The sequence below is a fragment of the Dendropsophus ebraccatus genome, chromosome 13, assembly GCF_027789765.1.
Source record: "Dendropsophus ebraccatus isolate aDenEbr1 chromosome 13, aDenEbr1.pat, whole genome shotgun sequence".
Classification (NCBI taxonomy): domain Eukaryota; kingdom Metazoa; phylum Chordata; class Amphibia; order Anura; family Hylidae; genus Dendropsophus; species Dendropsophus ebraccatus.
Genome location: NC_091466.1, coordinates 39,378,597 through 39,397,939, shown reverse-complemented (window position 1 = coordinate 39,397,939; position 19,343 = coordinate 39,378,597). Strand labels below are relative to the sequence as shown.

Sequence of the window (19,343 nt, the reverse complement as noted above, 5' to 3'; positions counted from 1 at the left end):
GAAACTTTATACCCAGGCAGCGCCGGGTACATTTTCTAGTTTATTCTATGAGAGGAACTATGTAACTTTGTCCGCACTGGTGGAGGCGTGAAAGGAAGGGAAGTCAGTGTAGGTTATTCATTCTAATCACCCATACCTGGGTATAAAACTAATAACTCCCCTGTTCTTCACCTTTTTAATATCTCCAGGTGTAAAGTAGGCACACATGCATCTACTCTGTTGTCCCATGACAAAAGAAATAAGATCCAGCTGTGCTGACAGTCAACATGCAACCATTATGGTGCGTTTACACACAGATTTATCTGACAGATTTTTTAATCCAAAGCCAGGAATGGATTTGAAAAAAAAGATAGATCTCAGTCTTTTCTTTATGACCCGTTCTCTATTTATAGTCTGTTCCTGGATTTGGATTCAAAGATCTGTCAGATAAGTCTCTCTGTGTAAACACACCATAAGGGGACTTTCAAATGGCCTGATGTAGCACCACAAATCGGTGCTCATTTTTAGGGCCTTTATATGGCTCAATTAAGTATATGGCCAACCCACACAAATGACTGCTAGATTGTTTGTGTGGCCTATTAACGTCATCATGTTTATCTGCACATTTACATTAACTAGAAATTATTTAAATGCTTGCATAAAAGATGTGATCAACAAGAGATCCTACAATCCTTGTGCTTGTCTCTTGCTAAACACACACAGAATGTCTTCTTAGCTTTGTAGGGAGTCCGACTATTAAGTTATACAATCTTTTACCTTCATATCAGCAATGGACTCTAGCTTCTGCTGTTCTTTGGGTTTTTTCCTTTGGAAATCTTCCATCAGATTCTTAATGTTGGTTCCAATTTCTCCAAAATTCAAGTACATGTTCTGCAAAAAGGCACATGGAATAATCTTAGTACTGTTCCACAGAGGCATTTAAAAGGGTTGTCCAGGATAAGAAAAACATGTCTACTTTCCTTCAGAAACTGAATGGAGCGAAGTTGTAATATCACACACAACCCGAGGACAAGAGTGGCATTGATTTTGGAGAAACCAAATGTGTTTTTCTAATCCTGGATATTGGTTAGCAAACTTCAGAAAAGTGTCCAAGTGCGGCCACTCGACCACTGGGCATTCAATTCCAAGTGCCTAGAGAAATTGGATGCCACCCTAGGAAATCCTGGAAAACATGGATGCTGTATCCATGTTTTCCTTGCAGCCCTAGGGCAGCATCCAATTTCTCCCGATGTTGGGGGCTTAATGCCGAGCGTTTGAGTCCGGCCACGTAAAGTTCACTCAACACTAATCTTGGACATCCCTTAAAAAATGGATAACTTGAAGGCTAGTGATTGTTACTGATACAGTGTATTAGAGAGCAAAAGTTTCTGAAAACATGTTCATAAAGAGGGCGGAGCCTGGTCAGCTTATAAAAATTCATGAGTTAGCAACTACCGCTGACCTATTCATTATTTAACCTTTACCCACACATTAAACATAGCTTACAGCAATGTCCTATTACTAGAGATGAGCGAAGATCGAGCATGCTCGAGTCGATCCGAACCCAAACTTTCTGCATTTGATTAGCGGTGGCTGCTGAGCTTGGATAAAGCCCTGAGGCTATGTGGAAAAAATGGATATAGTCATTGGCTGCATCCACCTTTTCCAGACAACCTTAGAGCTTTATCCAAGTTCAGCAGCCCCAGCTAATCAAATGCCGAACGTTCGGGTTCGGATGGACCCGAACCCGAACCCGGTTCGCTCATCTCTAACTATTACAATCTTGCAGGACAGACTTAGCTCACAGCAACAACACTGCAGGTGTAGGCAGGATATGGCATTGTACTATTACAGTACTGTAGGAATAGACAGGATAAGGGATTGTTTTTTAGAGTACTGCAGGAGTAGATATGATATGGGATTGTACTATTACAGTACTGCAGGAATAGACAGGATATGGCACTGTACTATTATAGTACTGCAGGAATAGACCGGATATCTGATTGTACCAATACAGTACTACATGAATATACAGGATATGGCATTGCACTGTTACAGTACTGTAGGAATAGACAGGATAAGGGATTGTTCTTTTAGAGTACTGCAGGAGTAGATATGATATGGAATTGTACTATTACAGTACTGCAGGAATAGACAGGATATGGCACTGTACTATTACCGTACTGCAGGAATAGACAGGATATGGGATTGTACCAATACAGTACTACATGAATATACAGTATATGGCATTGTACTGTTACAGTACTGCAGGAATAGACAGGATATGGGATTGTACTATTACAGTATTGCAGGAAAAGAGAGAATATGGCATTGTACTATTACAGTACTGCAGGAATAGACAGGATATGGGATTGTACTATTACAGTATTGCAGGAAAAGAGAATATGGCATAGTACTATTACAGTACTGCAGGAATAGTGACTCTTTTGGTGCTTCCTTCAATGGTGGCTGCGACATCTAAGTGGTTCAAGGGATTTTAATTTGGATCAATTTTGTGTTTGACTTACATTAGCATAGAATTCATCATTTTCTGCAGAAAGAACAACTTCTTTTAGATCCTTACTAATTCCAGGCACACGGGACAGGTCAATGCGATTGTTGTTGATGCCAAGTAACTCATGAACCATAGCCTGGTAGGCCCACTTTAGGAACAAAGAAAAATAGCGATATAAACATACATGCAATTGCTTTATAGTCACTCTCATATATTCCAAGCCATCACTATTGAGGGATAACAATGTGTCACATCACAGAGATTAATTATTTTAATCCCCTTGCATAATAATGCAAAGAAAAAACATAAAAAAGCTCGCCTGGTTGAGTAGTGGTGTAATGGCATCATCGGAGCGGTCCAGGATGAGAAGCAGAGGGGGCACCTCTGTGCGACGGAAATCAAACAGTTCATACTCTTTCGTAATGACTTGCTGGAAAAATAATGGATGAAAAAATAAATAATCCTGAATCATAATCTGAACAAGATCAGACACCAGTGACTTGCCCCCACCTTCACTCCCTCTGCCAGCCTCTTGGCCATTTCTGAAGAGAGCTGGTAGCGGATCATGGGACATTTCTTGAGGGAGAGGAGCAGAGCGGTCAGTCCTTGTGTAGTTCTCGACAGCTGAAGAGGATCCCAGTTCCTTCCCTACAACGGAAAAGTAAACAGGAGATGTAAATACATGAACTGCATGCCTTGAGAAATCAACAGGGGGTGCGAAACAGTCATGGATCGGGAGTGAGCGTTCTCTGAAGTGCTAACATGCGTTTTATTGTGCAATAAAGGTGTTTTTTAGGGTGAGTGCCGCTTGAGACTTCTCTTCAGTTATATTTATACATGGACTATGTGTGACAGCTGAGCACCACTCATAGCATCGATTTATTGATGTGATTGTCTGATTGCTGACTGCCTAATCCTGGGACTTCTAGTGCTGGTGAATCTCGATTGGAATTTGATAGCTTTAATGTATGTAAAATAAAAGAGGACATCCTCTTACATATGCGCATAATCCATATGAGGGCCACTCAAAACATCCCCCCACCTCCTCCCTATGGAGAGTAATTTTTGCTATATATTTATTTATCCATCTGGAAAAAAAAACAAACTTAAAAAACGGTTTCCCAATTGAAAACCATAGGATAGGGGACAAGTATGAGATTGCGGGGGGTCCATTCTCCATGCCCGGCTTTGTTTTGGATGGAGCCGCAAGTTGCCCCGTGACCCACAGCTCCATTTATTCGTCCTTGTTGGCCAACCAGAAAAAGTTTGGGCCTAGTATACCAGTCTGCCTTAAACAGATGGAAATAGATGTCAAGCAACATGCACAACACAAAGGCCACTACCTCAACATACTACCTGTAACATACGAATGGTTCTGCTGTTTTGTGGGCAGTATAAAGAGCAGGGAACTGTATACTGTTCACATTTCAGAGAAATTCTGGTTCTAGAAAAAACCCTGGAGCATTTATAAAAGGCCAATATGAAATGTCTAAAACATGATGCATCCTGCCTGTCAATGAGCTTTTTCAGCCAATCAGAAGAACCAAGAGGTTATCTTACCTGATAGCAGCCTACTATGTTTAAAGAAAAGACGTGAGGATTCACAGCAATATAGTCTCCATAAAATTCCTGTAAACAGTAACAAAAAAATAATGGACAAGGTAAGGTCAGTACGCAGTAAATAATAAGGTCAACATGTACATATGATTGTCCATAAACTATAACACAAAAGTAAACCGTTTTTATAAAACGCAAATAATGGCCATTGTTATAAAATAACATTTTGAAGTTGTGTGAACATAGCCTTAGACTGGGTTCACACTGCATTTTTACATTCTGTTCAAAGTTTATTGAAGAAAGCAAACAAACAAACAAAAAAAAATCCATTGTTTTGATCTATTTTTCATTGACTTCCATCATAATTATATAATTATATATATATATATATATATATATATATATATATATATATATATATATATATATATATATATATATTATACAGGGCTCCAGACTAAAAAATTACCTAGGAGCCATTGGCTCCTAACCTGAAAAATTTAGGCGCCAAATAGAATATTTGGTCGCCAACATTTTAAAACATGTAAAATTAATGTTATGTTAAATGGGACTTACTGTGTGCAGAGGCCACGGCAGCATCCTCCTCCTTTAGATTCTCTCTTTTCTTAGTTTGAAAACGTTCAACATGGAAACTTGCAACTTGACAACCATATACAGTCTGACTCAGTACTTCAGCTTCACTTGGCTAGCCTTTTAATGAGGCTTACTCTTCTGAACTTGAACTTAAAAGCTTGCAACTTGACAACAATATACAGTCCACTAGAATGTGTGAGGTGGTCTACAAGTCAGGTTCTGAGTCAGTGTATATACATACAGACACTGAGGGAAGTGGTACTGTGCAGTGTATATACATACAGACACTGAGGGAAGTGGTACTGTGCAGTGTATATACATACAGACACTGAGGGAAGTGGTACTGTGCAGTGTATATACATACAGACACTGAGGGAAGTGGTACTGTGCAGTGTATATACATACAGACACTGAGGGAAGTGGTACTGTGCAGTGTATATACATACAGACACTGAGGGAAGAGGTATTGTGCAGTGTATATACATACAGACACTGAGGGAAGTGGTACTGTGCAGTGTATATACACACACACTGAGGGAAGAGGTACTGTGCAGTGTATATACATACAGACACTGAGGGAAGTGGTACTGTGCAGTGTATATACACACACACTGAGGGAAGAGGTACTGTGCAGTGTATATACACACACACTGAGGAAGTGGTACTGTGCAGTGTATATACACACACACACACTGAGGGAAGTGGTACTGTGCAGTGTATATACACACACACACACACACACTGAGGGAAGAGGTACTGTGCAGTGTATATACAGACACTGAGGGAAGTGGTACTGTGCAGTGTATATACAGACACTGAGGGAAGTGGTACTGTGCAGTGTATACATACACACACACTGAGGGAAGTGGTACTGTGCAGTGTATACATACAGACACTGAGGGAAGTGGTACTGTGCAGTCTATACATACTGACACTGAGGGAAGTGGTACTGTGCAGTCTATACATACAGACACTGAGGGAAGTGGTACTGTGCAGTCTATACATACAGACACTGAGGGAAGTGGTACTGTGCAGTCTATACATACAGACACTGAGGGAAGTGGTACTGTGCTGTCTATACATACAGACACTGAGGGAAGTGGTACTGTGCAGTGTATATACATACAGACACTGAGGGAAGTGGTACTGTGCAGTGTATACACACACACACACACACACACTGAGGGAAGTGGTACTGTGCAGTCTATACATACTGACACTGAGGGAAGTGGTACTGTGCAGTGTATATACACACACACTGAGGGAAGTGGTACTGTGCAGTGTATATACAGACACTGAGGGAAGTGGTACTGTGCAGTGTATACATACACACACACTGAGGGAAGTGGTACTGTGCAGTGTATACATACAGACACTGAGGGAAGTGGTACTGTGCAGTCTATACATACAGACACTGAGGGAAGTGGTACTGTGCAGTCTATACATACAGACACTGAGGGAAGTGGTACTGTGCAGTCTATACATACAGACACTGATGGAAATGGTACTGTGCAGTCTATACATACTGACACTGAGGGAAGTGGTACTGTGCAGTCTATACATACAGACACTGAGGGAAGTGGTACTGTGCAGTCTATACATACTGACACTAAGGGAAGTGGTACTGTGCAGTCTATACATACTGACACTGAGGGAAGTGGTACTGTGCAGTCTATACATACCCCCCCCCCAGCGCCCCACACGCACTGACTACCGCACCTGGCCGCCATCACAACAGACACTACCAATCAGCCGCCCAGGCCGCGGTCCCCCCACACAGATTAGTGGCCGGCCGCCACCCCTGCCGTCCCTCCGGTTGTACTCACACACACTATCCACAAATTGGTGCCGCTGGGGTGTACTTGAAGAACCGCTGGGTGAGGAGAGGCGGGAGAGAGGAGCTGGAGGAGTGTGGCGCCTCTGCGGCAGTCTGTCCAATGAATGACGTCACTGGAGAAGCGTGTCCCCGCACACGTCATCCAGCACGTCCGTCATTCACTGGACGGACGGCCGCAGAGGCGCCACGTGCTTCGGTGCAGCGTGCGGAAGTCCTTAAAGAGACAGCCGCCGCCGGGGCCAGTAGCAAATGGCGCCCAGATTAATAAACCTGGGCGCCATTTGCAAGATATCAGTCGCATTGGCGACCATTTTGGCCGCCATCTGGAGCCCTTGGTATATAAGGATCAAGAAACAGATCAATTATGGCTACTCTAGAAGTGTTAACCCTGTCATTTGGAGGTAGATGTCATTATGGTATGCTTTGTTGATGTCTGTATAGTTTTTGTACATTTGTTATTTCTTTTTATTAGGAGTATGGACTACTGTTATTGTCCTTGTTTAAAAAAAAAAAAAAATTATATATGTATATATATATATATATATATATATATATATATATATATATATTTGAATAAAATTTTATAAAAGTATACTTAAAAAAAAAATAAAACACTATGTATGAGACCAGCCGTTCTGTGACCTGCCCAGAGCCGCTTGCCTTATTGTGTTAACTGACAGGTCTTTCTGCGGCCGCAATCCACTGAATTGTGGCCGCAGAAAACTGACAAGTCAGTTCTTTGCGGCCCCGCATGGGATTCCGGCCGGAGCGAATACTATGTGTATACGCTCCGGCCGGGATCTCATAGAACAATAGAAAGTGTTCCACACCGTAGAAAGTACGGCCGTTGTTGCCGATGGCAACAACAGCCGTACTTTTACGCTGTGTGAACATAGCCTTATAGCGTACACAAAAATGTGGTCAACCATGTTACAAAGAGTGAAATTACATAGGACAGAAATGCTGCAAATTTGTAAAGCTGGATGAGATTCTACACACAGCAACCCATGTACAGAAGATGAGCTTACCAATAAATAAAGGGGTATGCTTACCTGCACTTCTGCCACCACCTCCTGTTCATCTGCCTCAGACAGAGACTTTACATCACTCTTGCTTATCACATTGCTAAAATCTAAAATAAAAAAACTGAATTACACCTTATTTCATGCTATAATAACTTTGGTACAAACTGCACAATTTTAAAATGCATTGCTAGTCTTCCTGGGTTTTTATAAAGGGTATGGCCACCTTAGAAGCCAATTTCAGTTTATCTATAAAAAAAATTCAAAGTCATTGTATTATACTTCAGAGATGTACTTACCATTCTACTGGTGGAGTTATCCTGTATGCATTCTGAGTTACATACTGTATCATACTCTACAGCTGCACTCAATATAATGCTGGCAGAGTCACTATGCACATGCATTACTCATCATGAGTTACATTCTGTATGATACTCCAGAGCTGCAATCAGTATTCTGCAGACTTTACACCTGAACCTCCCAGCAAGATGTACAGGATGTAACTCAGGATCAGTACAATATAAAAGTAATGAAGAATTCACAGAGTGAGAAATGTTTACGTAGGGGCATTAGGAACATAAAAGTGCCCCCCTAAACTGGTCCCTTAATGTGTCCCTGTTCTCAACTATGTGCTGAGCCACATGAATAATAAGGCAGGCAAATCTCTTCAGTGTTGCTAATCACATTAAGGTTACAAACCCACTTGGCGGGTCTGCAGCGAGTCTCCATGCTGCGTTTTTGCAGCGAGACTCGCTGCAGATCCCGGCCCTATGCTTTTAATGGCAGACAAACACGCAGCAGGGATGTACATCCCTGCTGCGAGTTTGTCTGCAGCCCTCCCCATTAACCCCCCGGCCGCCGGAGCTGATACTTCACCTGATCCCGGCTCCGGCGGTTCCCGATGTCTTCAGCAAGCCGGAGCGGGGACCAGGTGAAGTATATGCTCCAGCCAGCCGCCCGCAGCCCCGGCCGCCCGATCGCCCCCCCCGCAGCCCCGGCCGCCCGATCGCCCCCCCCCGCCCGATCGCCCCCCCCCCGCAGCCCCGGCCGCCCGATCGCCCCCCCCGCAGCCCCGGCCGCCCGATCGCCCCCCCGCAGCACCGATCGCACGCCCCCCCGCAGCACCGATCGCACGCCCCCCCCCGATCGAGCGGCCGGGGCTGCAGGGGGGCGTGTAAGCGATCGGTGCTGCGGGGGGGCGATCGGGCGGCCGGGGCTGGGGGGGGGGGGGGGCGATCGGGGCTGCGGGGGGGGCGTGCGATCGGTGCTGCGGGGGGGGGGGGGGGGGGGGGGGGGGGGCGATCGGGCGGCCGGGGCTGCGGGGGCGATCGGGCGGCCGGGGCTGCGGCTGGCTGGAGCATATACTTCACCTGGTCCCCGCTCCGGCTTGCTGAAGACCTCGGGAACCGCCGGAGCCGGGATCAGGGGAAGTATCAGCTCCGGCGGCCGGGGGGTTAATGGGGTGGGCTGCAGACAAACTCGCAGCAGGGATGTACATCCCTGCTGCGTGTTTGTCTGCCATTAAAAGCATAGGGCCGGGATCTGCAGCGAGTCTCGCTGCAAAAACGCAGCATGGAGACTCGCTGCAGACCCGCCAAGTGGGTTTGTAACCTAAAAGTGATGGGTCGCTATGCTGAACATAGGTCAAATTTGGCAGATATAGCACTGTGTAATAAAAAAAAAAAAAAAAAAAAAAAAAAAAAAACAACAATCAGCTGAGTCGCAAGCAATCGTTTACTCGTCTGCTGTTCACTGTCTGTCAGCAAGTTTAAAAATCACCAGCCACACATCGCTCTGTGTAATAGCTTTAACCAGCTGACAGCTGATTAAAGGAGTACTCCAGCGTCGGTAACCAGAAAATAATAAACATGTTATGCTTACAGCTCCATGCTTCCCCAGTGTCCTCCTGCAGTATCTCTGGGTCTCCTGCTGACTCTGCTGCAGATGGTCCAGTCTGTGTAGTGACTGGAGACTGCAGTGGCCAGTGATTGGCTGAGCAGGCTGTCACTTCCAAGACTGGTTCGTCTGTGAAAGTGGCGGCAGATGTGGTTAGAAGAGACCCAGAGACATGGCAGGACACAGGGGAGTATGGAGAAGTAAGCACAAGGGGGGAGATTTATCAACAGGGGATTTTTCTAGATGTGGTCTATTTCTGCTTTGGCATGAATAGACTGGTGTATTTAAAGTGCAATTTACTATCAGGGATAAGCCTGGTCTATTTTCTGTGGTGCTGATTTGTTTGGCTCAGAATTGTCTCTGAATAGTCTAAAAATTGTCTCTAAATAGTCTCATTGGCCCTGGTTTGCCTCCTAGGTAATGAGCATTTTCTTCTCCCTTTCTTTTCCAGATACCGCATGCAGAGGATTACGTCGGATTCGTTTGGACTACGTCGATGACCGGCGGACTTTACTGTTCAATAAAATGGTCAACGAGGGGTGTGGGGGGGGGGGGGTTTATTTGAATAAAAACATTTTCTCGGTGTGTTGTGTTTTCTTTCATTACTTTACAGACTTAGTAGTGGAAGCTGTCTGATAGACAGAATCCATTACTAAGTCAGGGCTTAGTGTTAGCCGGTATAAAATGGCTAACACTAACCCCCCCATTATTACCCCAGTACCCAATGCCACCAGGGGTACTGGGAAGAGCCGGGTGCCAGTGGTCCCGGAGCGTCAAAATTGGCGCTCCTGGACTGGGGCGGCAGCAGGCTGGTAATATTTAGGCTGGGGAGGGCCTACACCAATGGCTCTTCCCACCCTGTTGTGTTACCAGGCTGCTGTTGCTTGGTTATTAACCCGGCTGCTTATCACAATAGGGGGAACCCTATGCGTTTTTTTTTTAAATTATTTATTTAAAAAAAAAAAAACCCGCATAGGGTTCCCCCTATTTTCATAACCAGCCGGGATAAAAACCAAGCAACAGCAGCCTGCTGGTAACACCAGGGTGGGAAGAGCCATTGGTTTAGGCCCCCCCCGGCCTAAATATTACCAGCCTGCTGCTGCCCCAGTCCAGGAGCGCCAATTTTGATGCTCCGGGACCACTGGCACCCGGCTCTTCCCAGTACCCCTGGTGGCATTGGGTACTGGGGTAATAATGGCGGGGTTAGTGTTAGCCATTTTATACCGGCTAACACTAGGCCCTGACTTAGTAATGGATTCCGTCTATTAGACAGCTTCCACTACTAAGTCTGTAAAGTAATGAAAGAAAACACAACACACCGAGAAAATGTTTTTATTCAAATAAACCCCCACACCCCTCGTTGACCATTTTATTGAACAGTAAAGTCCACCAGTCATCGACGTAGTCCAAACGAATCTGACGTAATCCTCTGCATGCGGTATCTTGAAAAGAAAAAAGCAAAAACAAATAGCAAGCAAGGGGTTAAGTCCCGGGGAGCCAGACTGTAACTCCCATGCCTATGCTGGAAGTCACCCAGCTTTCCCAGCATCCTGTAAGGTTAACCCTTACAGTATCCTGGGAAAGCTGGGTGACCTTCAGCATGGGCATGGGAGTTACAGTCTGGCTCCCAGGGACTTAACCCCCTGGGGACCAGACTGTTCTGGCACTGCACCTGCACCAGCAAGGAGGGGGGTTAAGTGCCCCCTTCCTTGCTGGGGCAGATGCAGTGCGATCTCCATGGGGAAGGGGGGGGGGTTGAGGCTAGGGGCTGGGGGTTACCTGCTGAGTCTTCTTCAGCAGTTGGCAGCAGTCCCCGAATGTCCCGGTAAGCTCCGCCCCCGCGATGATAAGCTCCGTGCCGATTTCAGGGGTGGGGCTTACTGTAGCGGGGGCGGAGCTTATCGGGACATTCGGGGGCTGCTGCCAACTGCTGAAGAAGACTCAGTAGGTAACCCCCAGCCCCAACATCAACCCCCCCCTTCCCCATGGAGATCGCACTGCATCTGCCCCAGGAAGGAAGGGGGCACTTAACCCCCTTCCTTGCTGGTGCAGATGTAGTGCCAGAACAGTCTGACTCCCAGGGGGTTAAGTACCCTGGGAGCCAGACTGTAACGCCCATGCTGGAGGTCACCCAACTTTCCCAGCATCCTGTAAGGGTTAACCTTACAGGATGCTGGGAAAGCTGGGTGACCTCCAGCATGGGCATGGCAGTTACAGTCTGTCTCCCAAGGGTCAAGCCCCTGGGAGCCAGACTGTAACTTCTGTGCCAGGATTTTAAATTTCCCGCCCAGCACCACACTGCTTTCTGCTTTTGAGTGGGAAACCCTGTAGGCAGGGAATCCCGGCTTAATTAAGGGGATTCCCTGCTTCTGTACTGCAAGGAGGGGTGCGCTAAGCACCCCTCCTTACTGTACAGCCCCAGGGGCTTAGTAGTGATGCTGCTGCATCACTACTTAACCCTTTACACTCCGTGGACCGGGTGCACTGCACCCGACCCACGGAGCAAACTCTCTCCACAGTATAGGTGGTGAAATAGACCACCTCTAGTGTGGAGTGAGTTTGCGACACATGTGCGACCATTTTAGATAGTCGCACGTGATAAATCATGCTTACTTTCAGCTTAAGCTGAAGTAGGCATGATCAGTCTAAGTAGGTGAAATGTCGCAAAATTTTGCGCAGCTATGCGGGTGCGCAAAATTTTGCGACATTTTCACTCCAAAAAAATGGTCTATAATGATGATAAATCTCCCCAAAGATCTTTAATTTTTTTCCTATATACCGATGCCGGAGTACCCCTTCAAAGCAAGGGCTGCACGGACACTGTTGGCAATGTCCCTGCGGCCCTGTCCACACAATCACTGAGCCATGTAATAGGCTCAGTATAGTTCACGGTTCAAAAAGGCCCTTAGCTTGAATGTCTTCAATTTTAAAGGGGTTGTCCAGCGAAAATGGTTTTCTTTCAAATCAACTGGTGTCAGAAAGTTATATAGATTTGTAATTTACTTCTATTTAAAAATCTCAAGACTTTCCATACTTATAAGCTACTATATGTCATGCAGGAAGTGTTGTTTTATTTACATTTAAAAACAGTGCTCTCTGATGACACCTCTGTCCATATCAGCAACTGTCCAGCAGCAGCAGCAAATCCCTTTAGAAAACCTCTCCTGCTGAGGACAGTTCCTGTTTCGGACAGAGATGTCAGCAGAGAGCACTGTGTCTGAATGTAAATAAAACAACATTTCCTGCAGGACATGTAGTAGCTTATAAGTATGGGAAGACTTGAGATTTTTAAATAGAGGTAAATTACAAATCTATACAACTTTATACACAGTTGATTTGAAAGAAAATTTTTTTTTGCTGGACAATCCCTTTAAGCTGGACATTCAGATCCTTTAAAACATACTCACATAGGAAGTAGACACTGTACTTTGGTCGTCGTAGCTCCTTGATCAGATATTCAACATTTTCCTTTTAAAGGGAAAAAACATAATATTAGAGTGGATTTTGAGCAAGTAAAAAGTGGTGCAACAGTCTGAGAGACATGTCAAATATACTAATTGTTTAAACACCTAAATCCCCACCAAGAACTGGGTGGAGTGCTTCACTCCCTTACTGCCTGCCAACAGTCTCCATTCTAAATGTTAGGAGATTGTCTCCTACAGCGAGATGAAGCACTTAGCCAAGCTGTTCTACCAGCTCTAATGACCAGTAGTGGTCTTAACACTTTGAAACTTTTGACATGTCTCTATGACGTAACAGCAGAGAAGAGTCCAACAGCACCTTTTTCTATAAAGTCCACATAGTTGGTGTGGTGTCGGATGAACGCCAGAGGGCCAGTAATCCAAGACACTGGCACAATTGTAGCACAGAGAAGATAGCGGATCCAACAGCATCTAGAGCAGGGGTGGGGAACCTCCGGCCCTCGGGCCGCATCCGGCCCCTGAGACCTCCCGATGCGGCCCGCGGCCCGCAGCTCCCCTGTGATGCTCGCCGCTCTGCTGGGGAAGAAGCCGGCATACACCGCATCCTCTGGTGTCTGTGACAGCTGCCGGACACCGGAGGATGCTGTCTGTGCCGGCTTCTTCCCCAACAGAGCGGCGCGTGTCTTTAGTCTCCTGCGGGCCGCGCGCGATGACGTCATTTCATCGCGCGCCGCCTGCAGGAGAAGACCGGCACAGAGGACCTGGGAGAGAAGAGGACCTGGACAGCGTGGGACCGGAGGTAAGGTGAGTGGGATGTTTATTTTTTTATTTGGGGGTTAACTAGGCCACCAGGGACATGACTGATGGGGGGGACAACTAGGCTACCAGGGACATGCCTGATGGGGGGGGACAACTAGGCTACCAGGGACATGCCTGATGGGGGGGGGAATAACTAGGCTACCAGAGACATGACTGATGGGGGGGGGGGGGGGGAATAACTAGGCTACCAGGGACATGACTGATGGGGGGGGGGGACAACTAGGCAACCAGGGACATGACTGATGGGGGGGGGACAACTAGGCTACCAGGGACATGACTGATGGGGACAACTAGGCTACCAGGGACATGACTGATGGGGGGGGACAACTAGGCTACCAGGGACAAGACTGATGGGGGGGGACAACTAGGCTACCAGGGACATGACTGATGGGGGGGGACAACTAGGCTACCAGGGACATGACTGATGGGGGGGGGACAACTAGGCTACCAGGGACATGCCTGATGGGGGGGACAACTAGGCTACCAGGGACATGACTGATGGGGGGGGACAACTAGGCTACCAGGGACATGACTGATGGGGGGGACAACTAGGCTACCAGGGACATGCCTGATGGGGGGGGACAACTAGGCTACCAGAGACATGACTGATGGGGGGGGGGAATAACTAGGCTACCAGGGACATGCCTGATGGGGGGGGGATAACTAGGCTACCAGGGACATGCCTGATGGGGGGGGGAATAACTAGGCTACCAGAGACATGACTGATGGGGGTGGGGGAATAACTAGGCTACCAGGGACATAACTGATGGGGGGGGGGACAACTAGGCTACCAGGGACATGCCTGATGGGGGTTAACTAGGCTACCAGGGACATGCCTGATGGGGGGGGGGGCAACTAGGCCACCAGGGACATGACTGATGGGGGGGACAACTAGGCTACCAGGGACATGACTGATGGGGGGGACAACTAGGCTACCAGGGACATGACTGATGGGGGGGACAACTAGGCTACCAGAGACATGACTGATGGGGGGGACAACTAGGCTACCAGAGACATGACTGATGGGGGGGACAACTAGGCTACCAGAGACATGACTGATGGGGGGGGACAACTAGGCTACCAGAGACATGACTGATGGGGGGGGGAATAACTAGGCTACCAGGGACATGACTGATGGGGGGGGGGGGACAACTAGGCTACCAGGGACATGACTGATGGGGGGGACAACTAGGCTACCAGAGACATGACTGATGGGGGGGGAATAACTAGGCTACCAGGGACATGACTGATGGGGGTTAACTAGGCTACCAGGGACATGACTTGGGGGTTAACTAGACTACAAGGGGCATCACTGGGGGTTAACTACAATAGCAGGGGCACTAGGGGAACAATACTATGCCTTGTCCTGGGTGCTCCAAACCCCCGCTACTAACTGCCGCGCACGGTATGCGGCCCTCGAATGATTTTATTAATGCCCGACCGGCCCTCGACATGGAAAAGGTTCCCCACCCCTGATCTAGAGTTTTATTGCAGCATGTCCAGGTACATCAGGAAAATGTGATCCATTTCAACCTAACCAGTCTTTATCAAGCAATAATACTGATCATAATAATAAAGACCAGTCTAAACATCACATTTTCCTGATGTACCTGAAGATGCTGCAATAAAACTCCGAACCTTACCACTGGATGCTGTCGGACCCTCTATCTTCTATGACGTGCCAAAAGTTTTTGAAAATGACAGGTACATATTAACATAAAAGTTACTCACCCTAATACGCCTTACTGCGATATTCAGACAAGTGTTTTTTACATACGTAATAATCAAAATATGGCAGTCTGAAAAAAGACATTGTGTGGACATAACCTAAAAAAGATATTCCATAAACAGGTATTTATGGACTATACCCAGGGTCCTACCTTTGGAAAGGACTGTCCTTTGTGCTATTAGTGTGAATGTGCCATAAACATCATGTTATACTCCTTTATGCCATTATGTTACATTCTATACCAGGTAGCCACTTCCCTACAGACTGCAGAGAAAATGTCAGCTAGTTTAGAAGAAACATTCATAGCATACTGCTGTCTCCCAGGGGTCCTGAATCTGTAGGTTCTCATGGGGGTCAATCAAAATCAAGCAGAAAAGCTCCCACAGATGTATTAACCCGTTGTGTCTACACCATTCCAACATTACCTTGGTGGGCCTAAGGAAACATATGGCCTTCAGGTGCTTCATGCTTTCCCGATTGGCCGAGTCAATGCGTTCAAACAGGTAGACCTCTTTCTGCAGGATCTCGGACTGGGTGTAAACCATACTGACCACACTTGTCTGTAGGAAAGGGACACATGAGAACATTAGTGGATTTGTCATAAAGACAGGATGAGATGCACTTAAAAAGGTTAGCCAGCGCTACAAAAACATGGCCACTTTCCCCCTACTCTCGACTCCAGTTTGGGTGGGGTTTTGAAACTCCGTTCCATTGAAGTAAATGGAGCTTAATTATAAACCGCACCTGAACTGGAGTCAACAGTAGGGGGAAAAGTGGCCATGTTTTTGTAGCGCTGGATAACCCCTTTAACAGTAGTGGTGCCTGCAGAATATCTGTCTACAGATGATGGGCTCTTTATAATCAATGAGGACCCCCATTGGTAATAAATGGTTATGGCAGCATTGTGGGGGCACCACATATGATGAATGTTCTGCAATGTACTATAGTCTAAGCAGGGATGTGGAGGCTGTAGCAAAACTACAATTCCCATCATGCCTGGGCAGCCAAAGTTGATGCTATGGCTGTCTGGGCATGATGGGAATTGTAATTTTGCAACAGCTGGGGAGATGATGGTCCTTACCCCTGGTGGGCACAACATTTTTTGTTGCATTACAGATATTAAATAAGGGACATATGTGGGGGCAGGGGAGGGGGCAGCATAAGATGCAAAATGTATGTAAATAAAAAGAGCCACTTGTCATTGGTGAGCCAGAGCCATCCCATGTATCCTGTATCCTCCAGCCTCTTACCGTCTCCTTGTCCATAAGCAGCACCTTCATGCCAGGCCCGCTGTCTTCTATCATCTTGGACACATACTGCTTGACCGCCAGCACCACATTCATGATCACTGATCTTTCAGCTGCCCGATGTCAGCTAGAATCTGCCAACAGCACCTTCTCTTCCGGGTGTCGCCGCAAAGGCAGCTGGGAGTTGTAGGAATCAGAGTCTGTCTGTCACTGCGCTCCGTGAAGCACGCTAGGAATTGTAGTCAGTTGCGTCTGGAATGGAGTTGCTCCCTGAAGGTCCTCACCACAATAACTCCATTCTAGACAACTGACTAAAGATAAACTTTAATGGTGATATTATCTAGCAGAAGCCATTGCATTTTACACATGACTAAGGAGTCGCCAAAATGTATGGTCGGGGCAACCTCCCCGCTTCCGCCACAGTAAATGCTAGACTGGAGTCGCTAGGATGTGAGCAGTCACGTGGCTTTAGCTGTCATGTGACTGTGCGCTGTATATGCTCGCTCGGCGCTCAGTTTCTTTCCTCAGTGCCAGTAGGACTGCAGGTTATTGGAGACGGTTCAGGTGGGGGCAGGGAACAATCGGGGTGCCAAGTGTGAATGTAAAAGGGGTCCACTAACTGTGCATGTGGTGGTGGGGAAGCATTGGGGATCCAAGCCTGCAGGAGGGGGGTGCAAAAATGTCAATGAGTCAATTTAAAGGGATACTTCAGAGAGGGGTTAAAAATAAACCAGCTGCAGAAGTATTTAGTATTGCTCACCTGGCTTACCCAGTTCTAAAACTATCAAAAATCCATTTGTTTTACGAGGCTGAAGTTGGTTTCTTATTCGGCCAGTTTCTTATTCGGGGCTGAAGTTGGTTTCTTATTCGGCAGTTTCTTATTCAGAGGATTTTTTCTTTTTCCTGTTTTAGCTATTATTCTTACAGAAAATGTATAATATTCATACCCTACCGTAAGTGAGGGGCCCTGAGAGGACTGGTGATAAAAATGGCAAAAAAGACCCCACGGTTGGCATAAAAATGGGCATGAAAGTAAAACCACAAAATTATTGTTTAAGAATAAAATTGACTTTGGGCCACTGATCTCACACTGATAATACACAGAGAGGGATGCCCCGCATCACATCCAAGAGAGTCCAGCCTGGCCCAAAGTGGTTCTGGGTATAAAAACTGGCATCAAAGTGGGCATATAGCCATTTTTCATGATTTGAATAAGTAACAGCTATTTTCAAAGGGTTAAATGAGTTTGGGCCACTGATCTCACACTACGTACACACAGATAGGCATGCCCCGCATCACATCCAAGAGAGTCCAGCCTGGCCCAAAGTGGTTCTGGGTATAAAAACTGGCATCAAAGTGGGCAGATTGGCATTTTTCCCAATTTGAATAAGTAACAGGTATTTTCAAAGGGTTAAATGAGTTTGGGCCACTGATCTCACACTGATAATACACAGAGAGGGATCCCCCGCATCACATCCAAGAGAGTCCAGCCTGGCCCAAAGTGGTTCTGGGTATAAAAACTGGCATCAAAGTGGGCAGATTGGCATTTTTCCCAATTTGAATAAGTAACAGGTATTTTCAAAGGGTTAAATGAGTTTGGGCCACTGATCTCACATTGATATTACACAGAGAGGGATGCCCCGCATCACATCCAAGAGAGTCCAGCCTGGCCCAAAGTGGTTCTGGGTATAAAAACTGGCATCAAAGTGGGCACATAGCCATTTTTCATGATTTGAATAAGTAACAGCTATTTTCAAAGGGTTAAATGAGTTTGGGCCACTGATCTCACACTACGTACACACAGATAGGCATGCCCCGCATCACAACCAAGAGAGTCCAGCCTGGCCCAAAGTGGTTCTGGGTATAAAAACTGGCATCAAAGTGGGCAGATTGGCATTTTTCCCAATTTGAATAAGTAACAGATATTTTCAAAGGGTTAAATGAGTTTGGGCCACTGATCTCACACTGATAATACACAGAGAGGGATGCCCCGCATCATACCCAAGAGAGTCCAGCCTGGCCCAAAGTGGTTCTGGGTATAAAAACTGGCATCAAAGTGGGCACATAGCCATTTTTCATGATTTGAATAAGTAACAGCTATTTTCAAAGGGTTAAATGAGTTTGGGCCACTGATCTCACACTACATACACACAGATGGGCATGCCCCGCATCACATCCAAGAGAGTCCAGCCTGGCCCAAAGTGGTTCTGGGTATAAAAACTGGCATCAAAGTGGGCAGATTGGCATTTTTTCCTAATTTGAATAAGTAACAGGTGTTTTCAAAGGGTTAAATGAGTTTGGGCCACTGATCTCACACTGATAATACACAGAGAGGGATCCCCCGCATCACATCCAACAGAGTCCAGCCTGGCCCAAAGTGGTTTTGGGTATAAAAACTGGCATCAAAGTGGGCACAGAGCCATTTTTCATGATTTGAATAAGTAACAGCTATTTTCAAAGGGTTAAATGAGTTTGGGCCACTGATCTCACACTGATAATACACAGAGAGGGATGCCCCGCATCACATCCAAGAGAGTCCAGCCTGGTCCAAAGTGGTTCTGGGTATAAAAACTGGCAGCAAAGTGGGCAGATTGGCATTTTTTCCTAATTTGAATAAGTAACAGGTGTTTTCAAAGGGTTAAATGAGTTTGGGCCACTGATCTCACACTGATAATACACAGAGAGGGATGCCCCGCATCACAACCAAGAGAGTCCAGCCTGGCCCA

At 46.4% G+C, this 19,343-nt stretch overlaps 1 protein-coding gene across 1 annotated transcript in view; it reads right to left on the bottom strand.

The window, feature by feature from the left end:
* The window catches only part of VPS45 (vacuolar protein sorting 45 homolog), a 44,681-nt gene extending 27,867 nt beyond the window's left edge, over positions 1 to 16,814 (bottom strand). Inside the window, exons 1-9 of the mRNA XM_069949294.1 lie at positions 16,621 to 16,814; positions 15,796 to 15,930; positions 12,808 to 12,868; positions 7,535 to 7,614; positions 4,055 to 4,123; positions 3,005 to 3,142; positions 2,814 to 2,924; positions 2,508 to 2,642; positions 757 to 870 (exon numbers count right to left, since the gene is read on the bottom strand). Of these exons, the coding sequence (XP_069805395.1) occupies positions 757 to 870; positions 2,508 to 2,642; positions 2,814 to 2,924; positions 3,005 to 3,142; positions 4,055 to 4,123; positions 7,535 to 7,614; positions 12,808 to 12,868; positions 15,796 to 15,930; positions 16,621 to 16,713 (936 nt within the window). The 5' untranslated portion in view covers positions 16,714 to 16,814. The remainder of the gene's footprint in view (positions 1 to 756; positions 871 to 2,507; positions 2,643 to 2,813; positions 2,925 to 3,004; positions 3,143 to 4,054; positions 4,124 to 7,534; positions 7,615 to 12,807; positions 12,869 to 15,795; positions 15,931 to 16,620) is intronic.
* Between the last annotated feature and the right edge of the window lie 2,529 nt (positions 16,815 to 19,343).